General features: G+C 48.6%; 1 protein-coding gene across 1 annotated transcript in view; it reads right to left on the reverse strand.

Moving 5' to 3' along the window:
- Positions 1-9145, reverse strand: part of LOC107111326 (cholesterol side-chain cleavage enzyme, mitochondrial) — a gene marked incomplete at its 5' end in the record, with an annotated part of 60308 nt that overhangs the window by 30636 nt on the left and 20527 nt on the right. Inside the window, 4 exon segments of the mRNA XM_015412289.1 lie at positions 7-72; positions 4740-4834; positions 4836-4898; positions 4900-4982. Of these exon segments, the coding sequence (XP_015267775.1) occupies positions 7-72; positions 4740-4834; positions 4836-4898; positions 4900-4982 (307 nt within the window).

Raw genomic sequence — 9145 nt, forward strand, 5'->3', positions numbered from 1 at the left:
TCATTTTTAAAGAGAGTGGCGGCATCTTCGGGGTCGATGATGTTGACGCTCTCGTAGCTGCCCAGTTTCTCCCTGGAAAGAAGAGGAAGAAATACATGCGGGACAGGGATGAATTTCTCTCCCAGTAGGGCTGCCCGCCTCCAAGGGGGGCCTGGAGAATCCCCCGCTTTTACAGCTGATCTCCAGCTGACGGAGATCAGCTCCCCTGGAGAAAACGGCGGCTTTGAAGGGCGGGCTCTCTGGCGTTGCACCCTGCTGAGGCCCCTCCCCTCCCCAAGCCCCGCCCTCTCCTGGCCCCACCCCCAAAGTCTCCGGGAATTTTCCAACCCAGACCGGGCAACCCTATCTCCCAGCCCCGGCTTGTCCTGCAGCCATTGCAGAAGAGAAGGTTCTTACCCTGAAAATCTCATTGCTCTATGATACTGGACTCGAATCCAGCTCTCGGACTCCAGTCTAGTTATTGCGTCTGAGGGTCGTCGTATTTGACAGAGAACCCTGATTCTTTTTTCCCCAATGGGTTTATTTTTAAGCCAAACATCCTATGCTCCGAACAGATCAAGAACAGGTGGAGAGATCGTACTCCACCCTTTCCCTTCTGTTCCTTTTAAAGCTCAGAACCACCACCCCACCCAGCTGGTTTTCCATATCTTTCCCCAGCTGATATATAAAGCACAGCAACTTTTAGTTGAAAACAGACCAAAGGGGCAAGGGTTAAACAGCAAGGCTCCAACTGTCCTTCTCCTAGTCCAACACTATAATATTACTGAACTTTTGAGAGTCAGAGCTCCCTTAGGACATAAGAGAAGCCAATGTTGGATCAGGCCAGTGGCCCATCCAGTACAACACTCTGGGTCACACAGTGGCCAAAGATACCAGGTGCCATCAGGAGGTCCACCAGTGGGGCCAGGACACTAGGAGCCCTCCCACTCTGCTCCCCCAAGCACCAAGAAGACAGAGCATCACTGCACCAGACAGAGTGTTCCATCTATATTTTTTGGCTAATAGCCACTGATGGACCTGTGCTCTAAAGAACATAAGACAAGCCATGTTGGATCAGGCCAATGGCCCCTCCAGTCCAACACTCTGTGTCACACAGGGCCAAAACCCGGTGCCATCAGGAGGTCCAGCAGCAGGGCCAGAACTCCAGAAGCCCTCCCACTGTGGCTTCCCAAGCACCAAGAAGACAGAGCATCACTGCCCCCGACAAAATAACATAAGAGAAGCCATGCTAAGTCTGGCCAGTGGCCCCTCCAGTCCAACACTCTGTGTCACACAGTGGCCAAAACCCAGGTGCCATCAGGAGGTCCACCAGCGGGGCCAGAAGCCCTCCCACAGTTTCCCTGCAAGCACCAAGAATACAGAAAGTCGCTGCCCCAAACAGAGTGTTCCCTCTATACCTTGTGGCTAATAGCCCCTTATGGACCTCTGCTTCATGTCCCTCTTGAATCCATGTTTGTGACCACCCCCACTTATGGCGGCGGTGATTTCCACATGTTCATTACTCTCTGGGTGAAGAAGGACTTCCTCTTATCCGTTCTAAGTCTCATTAATCACATAGAGTGCACAGGAGTTCTTGTACTGAGGAAAAGGGAGAAAAGTACTTCTTTCTCTTCTTGCTCTATCCCTTCATCAGAAACAACTAATTTGACAAAGGGAGCGTTGGAAAACTTTTACCCTGGAAGTGTTGTTGGGTTTCTACTGGACTCAAATCTCGCTCTTCTATTGCAGCCCAATACTTGGAGTTATAATGTTATAATCAGGGCTTTCTTTTTGTAGAAAAAGCCCAGCAGGAACTCATTTGCATTATAGGCCACACCCAACAGCAGAAACTCATTAGCATATTGGGCCACACCCCGACAGCCCAGCTTGTTAGCATATTAGGCCACACCCCCATGCCTTTCCTTGAAGGGAAGGGAAGGGAAGGCAGCTTAAACTGTCTTCCCATGGCTTGCCTGAGTGCCCCACAGCTGCAGGGCGCCCAGGCTAGCTGGCCCTTGGACAGGCCAGGGAAGGCACGGGGAGGCATTTAAATGCCTCCCCAATCCGTCCAGCCCCCCCCAGCCCGCCCCCCTTGGAGTTGCTGGGGGGGCCTCGCTCTCCAGGCCTTCCCTCTGTAGCCAGGCACGCAGAGGTTTTGGCTGTAGTGGGCGTGGCCAACTCTGAAGCCAGCCGGAACTCCGTTCCTGTGCGTTCCTGCTCAAAAATAGCCCTGGTTATAATGATCTGACTGAAAGGCGCTCTGAATCCCCAGCTTTTATAGAAGAAATCAAAAGCAAGCCTCTACCGCCTTGGAAAGGCATATCACAACAAAAAGGACATATCGTTGGAGGGAAGAAGGGTTTGCACGTGATGCCGCTTCAGCGCTGGTGGTACCAACAACCAGTTTGGGCTTCTCTAGCCAGAGCAAGAGTTTAAAAATTAGGCTTCCCAGAACAAAAAAAGACACTAGATATTCTGTTCTGCCCTATCCACACACACACACACACACACACACTATGATTAAAAGCTATTTCCAAGCATTTAAAAAACAGCAGGCAATTACTGCATTGCTCAAGGCTATGTGAAGGTCATGCCCTACAAAGCTGAAGTTCTTCATTCCAAATGGGGAGAGTTGTTATGTTACGGGAGCGAGATCGTAACTGCTACAGCTCATTCCAGGCATGCAGAATTCTGAGTCCCTGATATCTCCGGCTCAGAGAAAGATCTCTCTCTGCTGGAGACCCCTGGAAAGCTTCTTCCAGTCAAAGCCCAGAGTGTCGGCTAAAGGTAAAGTAAAGGTAAAGGTTCCCTTGCTGAAAAGCCAGTCGAATCCGACTCTAGGGTTGCGGTGCTCATCTCCGTTTCAAAGCCGAAGAGCCAGCGCTGTCCGAAGACGTTTCCGTGGTCATGTGGCCGGCATGACTAAACACCGAGGCGCACGGAACGCTGTTCCCTTCCCACCGAAGTGGTACCTATTTATCTACTTGCAATTTCTTGCTTTCGAACTGCTAGGTTGGCAGGAGCTGGAACGAGAGACGGGAGCTCACTCCGTCACGCGGCACACTCGGGTCTCGAACTGCTGAACTACCGACCTTCCACAGCCTGCAGTTCAGCGTCTTAACCACTTGAGCCACCGCAGCTCCATAGTGTCGGCTACATTTCCCCTAAATCCCTCCTCCCACCGTTTCTTTTCCCCTGCTAGTCTTCCAGAGGTTGTAAACATGTGTCTGGTCTGATGCTCCAGAGAAGCAGCAAAGGGGAAAGTATCGGACGTTAAGAGAGGCTGGGGTTTGGAAGAGAGACAAGTTTTGGTGGTTGTTTTTTTTACTATTTAAACAAGTCAGTAAAAATGGTAATAAATGTGACCATTTGCATTCCACTGTGTGTGTCAAGCATTGCCAAGTTGCAGCCCATTTATGGCAGCCCCAGCAAAGAGCTTTCAAGGCAAGGGAGAAGCAGAGGTGGGTGGCCATTGCCTTCCTCTGCAGAGTCTTCCTTGGTGGTCTCTCTTCCAAGGACCGCCCCTGCTTAGCTTCCAACTTATGGCGACCCCAGCAAAGGAGCTTTCTAGGCAAGAGAGAAGCGGAGGTGGCTGGCCATTCCCTTCCTCTGCAGAGTCTTCCTTGGTGGTCTCTCTTCCAAGGACCGCCCCTGCTTAGCTTCCAACTTATGGCGACCCCAGCAAAGGAGCTTTCTAGGCAAGAGAGAAGCGGAGGTGGCTGGCCATTCCCTTCCTCTGCAGAGTCTTCCTTGGTGGTCTCTCTTCCAAGGACCGCCCCTGCTTAGCTTCCAACTTATGGCGACCCCAGCAAAGGAGCTTTCTAGGCAAGAGAGAAGCGGAGGTGGCTGGCCATTGCCTTCCTCTGCAGAGTCTTCCTTGGTGGTCTCCCTTCCAAGGACCGACCCTGCTTAGCTTCCAACTTATGGTGACCCCCAGCAAGGGGCTTTCGAGATGAGTGAGAAGCAGAGGTGGTTGGCCATTGCCTTCCTCTGCAGAGCCTTCCTTGGTCTCCCTTCCAAGTACCGACCCTGCTTAGCTTCCAACTTATGGCGATCCCAGCAAGGGGCTTTTAAGGCGAGTGAGAAGCAGAGGTGGTTGGCCATTGCCTTCCTTTGCAGAGTCGTCCTTGATGGTCTCCCTTCCAAGTACTGGCTCTGCTCAGCTTCTGAGATGTGATGAGATTGGGCTATACCATGCCACCTTCCCTCCCTGCATTTCATTAAAGACAACTAAAATTTCAGAGACAGAGAAAATTTCAGAGACAGAGAAAATTTCAGAGACAGAGAAAATTTCAGAGAAATTTCAGAGAATGGAGAAATGAAGAACCGTAACTCACAGAGGCATTTAGCTACCCTCTGTCGGAAACAGCATGCTAGACTAGATTGATCTTAGTCTGATCGAGTCAGGATTCCCCCCCCCCTTTGAGAACAAAGTTAGAGTCCCGTGGCACCTTTAAGACCAACAAAGTTTTATTCAAAGTGTGAGCTGCCATGTGCAAGGTCTGAAGAAGTGTGCTTTGCACACGAAGGCTTACGCTTTGAGTAAAACAGGACTCAAATGTTCCACTGCTTCAAACCAACACGGCTACCCACCTGGGTTTTCCTTTGAGAGTTATTTATGCAGACGCATGCGATTAATCTATGGCTGATATACAATGAATTGACGGAGATTCGTTTCACTGAACGTTAGTTCTGATAGCAAACCGAGCATTTGAGGCTGCTTAAGGGATGGGAGAGAATAGCAAAGCCCCCCCCCTTACCTGTAAATGGGTCCAAACTTCTGGAACTTCCGGACCATGATGTTGTGGACATTCCGGAAACCATCTTCCTGCCAAAAGTGGTACAGGTTGAACCAGCTGGCTCTCCAGGTGCCTGGCAATTCGTTGAAGGGCCTGGCGACTTTCCCTCCGAGAGAAGAAGGGTAGACCTCCCTAGAGAGGGTGTGGACCCCGCGGTAGCCAAGCGGTCGAGGGTCTTCAGCCCGGCATAAGGTCCGTAAGCAGCTGGGGTTGCCCAGAGCCGGGATACGCAGGCTATTTCTGGTTAACATTGAAAATGAAAATAAAAAGAGGGAATGGAGAAGAACCAGCCAGTCTCCTCGGGAGGCAAAAATCCTTCAGAATGATTCAACCTCGGCCAGATCTGGCTCTTATACAGGGGGGGGCCTTTTTCAAGGATACTGAGTACAAGGAATCACATTCCTCCCTCCCTCATGAAGAGCAAACTGACAAGCAGTTACAGAATCAGCGATCAAGAGGTGATTAAGAACGTGAGAAGAGCCCTGCTAGATCAGACCAGGGGTCCATCTAGTCCAGCATCCTTTTCTCACACAGGGGCCAACCAGTTCCTCTGGAGGGCCAACAACAGGGCATGGAGGCCGAGGCCTTCCCCTGAGGTTGCCTCCTGGCTCTCCGATTCAGAGGATTAGTGCCTCTGGATGCGGAGGTTCCTCAGTCACCATGGCTAGTAGCCATTGATAGACTTATCCTCCTCAAATCGATTTAATTCACTTTTAAAGCTGTTTATTCCTATGTGGCCCTCACGACATCCTCTGGCAGCGAATTCCACATTTTAATCACTTTGTGTGTCAGGAATTATTTCCTTTTGTCTCTCCTGAACCTACTGCCCATCCGTTTAATTGGATGCCCTTAAGTTCTAGTATTCGGGGACAGGGAGAAGAAATGCTTTTTGTCCATGAATTTATTTATTTATTTATTTATCTATCTATCAGATTTATACCCCGCCCTCCCTGCAAAGCAGGCTCAGGGCGACTTCCATACAAACATAAACACAGTTAAAATCATACCATTATTTAAAAATACGACAGAGAAAATACAAACACGAGGTGCTGGCCACAGTTAAAAGATTAACTTAGATGGCTTGTTTTCAAGATGGATGACCCCTTCCCAGATCTTCTCAGATGTTCTTCTGCTCAGAATTTCTTACGGCATCGGCTCGATGTTAAAGCCACGGGCCAGGGCTCTACGACAGCGACGGCCCCTAATTAAATGCCTGGCGGAAGAGCTCCGTCTTGCAGGCCCTGCAGAACTGTGAACTTCCCGTAGGGCCCTGATCTCCTCCGGGAGCTTGTTCCACCAGGTAGGGGCTGCCACTGAAAAGGCCCTGGTAGTAGCTAGCCTGGCCTCCCTCAGGCCAGGGAGGGTCAACCGACCCCCCCCCACACACAAGTCATCCCTTTTCTAAACGGAAGAATCCCAGGCTCTTCAGCCTTTCCTGGTCGGGAAGGTGCTCCAACCCCCTCATCATCTCGATCACCCTCCTGTTTACTTTTTCCAGCTCTTCAGTGTCTTTTTTGAAATGTGGTAACCAGAACTGTTCACAATATTTCAAATGAGGCCACACCATCGATTCGTATTGATTGGTTCAGTGCTGACTGTAGCCAAATACTTCTGGGCTTTGGTAGTTTTGCATAGGGATGGAGGAGGATGCAGAAGACATTTCACGCCTCCCTAAAATGAAATGTCTGTTCCAACACTATTGAAAGGCGCGTGGGAAAGGGTAAGGCCACTGCGGGGCGGGGGGGGGGGCTTTTTCTCTTTCACTTGAATATCTTCCAAATGGTTTTCCTGTTCCTAGTCTTGGTTCTCCACTTTTCAATGGCAGTGTTTGAAATCCGATTGAAGGCATGTCAGATTTTGTGTGCAGCATTTTGGTACAGCTTATTTAATTTAGATATATAATATAGATATCTCTAAATAGGAAGAGCTGCCAACCTAGCCGTTCGAAAGCAAGAAATTGCAAGTAGATAAATAGGTACCACTTCAGTGGGAAGGTAACAGTGTTCCGTGCGCCTCGGCGTTTAGTCATGCCGGCCACATGACCACAGAAACGTCTTCGGACAGCGCTGGCTCTTCAGCTTTGAAACGGAGATGAGCACCGCAACCCTAGAGTCGGACTCGACTGGCAGGATCGGCCGGACCAAGGTGCACATCAGTCCCCAGCAGGATCGGCCGGACCAAGGTGCACATCAGTCCTCCACGTTCCTGACCTCCGATGTATCGGATGATGATGAGGTGTTCCAGGTCAGCCGCCACACTCACCGGGAGTCACGCCTGCTGTCTGCTACACTAACCTACCTCACAGGGTTGCTGTGAGCATAAAACGAAGAAGGAACAGTGATGTATGTTGCTCTGAGCACCTTGAAGGAAGGGTGCAGAGGAATATGAGCACAGAAAAAGAAATTCTGTGACAAGAGAAACGCCTGGCTGCAGTACTTGCACTGAGGAAACAGAAATTCTGTGAGGTGGGGAAGAAAAAAAATCTGTGAGGGGAGAAATGGATCACACCAAGGCCTGCTTTTAAGACGTGGGAGGTCTGTGAGATGGGTGAAGAAAAATTCTGCGAGGGGAATAAATGGTTGACAACTATTCTTGCACTGAAGACATGGGAATTCTCTGAGATTTGCGGAGAAAAATGCTGTGAGGAGAAAAATGACGAGACCCATTTTGTGAAGCGGGAGAAACAAATTCTGTGTGAGGAGAGAAATGGTTAGCCACAATGCCTGCAGTGAAGACACTGGACGTCTGTGAGATGGGGGGAAGAAGACTTCAGTGAGGGGGAAAACGAAGGAACAGAAATTCAGCAAGGTGGGGAAGAAAAATGGTGTGAGAGGAAAAATGGCTGACTGGCAGCGGCAAATTCTGTGAAGCGGGAAGGAAAATTTTTGCAAGAAATTTTTGCAAGAAATTTTTGCAAGAAACAGAAACGTTGTGGAGTGGGGAAGAAAAATCCTGCGAGGGGAGAAATTCCTGAACTGAGAAAAGGAACAACTAATAATTTAGCAAATACATACATTAACTCTATGAAAGTAAATACAATTGTTTGTGCATGTGTTTAAAAGCATAACTTCACCTCAAAGTCACAGAGATGTAATAAAGGTATAAAAACTGAATAAAACAGCCAACCTGTCCACAAGGAAAATGAGCAAATAAACTGGCATTCGCTTTAAGTACTATTACCAAACATATAGCGCTTTCACAGATGCTTTAAAAAAAATGTCAATCCACTTCAGGGACTGTTTGCACTTGGATTTTGCCATTTCACACAGTAAAATCCAGTTGCAAAGTGCATCGAAAGTGGACTGAAAGAGCGGTATTCAGTGTGTGTGAAACTTATTTTGCAATAAACACTGGCGTGGGAAAAGTGTGAGAAAGTAAATTTGGAAGGAAGAGGAAGTCTTACGAATGTTTCTAGAAACAGATTTAAAAGATATGTGACTCACGAAAGCTCCTTCCCTGTTAGTTTTTAAGGTTCTACTGGAACTCTTGCTCTTTTCTAATAGCAAACACAAAGAAGAAGAAGAAGAGAAGAGAAGAGATTGGATTTATACCCCGCCCTTCACTACCCAAAGGTGTCTCAGAGCGGCTCACAAACTCCTTTCCCTTCCCCCTCCCCACAACGGACACCCTGTGAGGTAGGTGGGGCTGAGAGAGTTCTTGACAGAAACTGCTCTTTTTCAAGAACAGCTCTTATCAGAACTACGGCTTGCCCAAGGTCATCCAGCCAGGTGCAAGTGGAGGAGTGGGGAATCAAACCCGGTTCTCCAAGATTAGAGTCCGTGCACTTAACCACTACACCAAACTGGCAAAGCGACATAAAAGATGGCTCATATAATATAGTGATGAGAAAGAGAAGGAATCTGTGTTAATTCATGTCCTTTTAGAAAGGAGAAGGAAGTGGAAAACTCTTGAAATAATGTAAAACCCCTGTGGTTTGATAGCCAGAATGAGCAGCCCTGAAGGAACAGAACACAAAGTTCACTTCAAGGGCATGAATGACAGTCCAAAGCAAAAGAATGTAAGGTTATGTGGGGGGGGGGGAATAACAAAACTGAACAAGGGAAGAAAACTGAAATCGTGTTCTCCTGGAAAGATTTTTTTTAAGTCCCATTTTCCAGCTAGACAAATCTCCCCTTTGCTTGGAATCTTTTGACATGCAATCCTTTGCAGCTCGATTTCCCCGTGCGAAACAGGAGAATCTACTGGCTAAAGTGCATTGAAAGTGTATTATCCAATGGGTGTGAAATTAACCTAAGAGGCACAAAGGCGGATTATTTCATAACTCAGAGAAGAAGAAGAAGAAGAAGAAGAAGAAGAAGAAGAAGAAGAAGAAGAAGAAGAAGAGGAGGAGGAGGAGGAGGAGGAGG

Source organism: Gekko japonicus, unplaced genomic scaffold (genome assembly GCF_001447785.1).
Source record: "Gekko japonicus isolate JY-2015 unplaced genomic scaffold, Gekko_japonicus_V1.1 scaffold3181, whole genome shotgun sequence".
Taxonomy (NCBI): Eukaryota; Metazoa; Chordata; class Lepidosauria; order Squamata; family Gekkonidae; genus Gekko; species Gekko japonicus.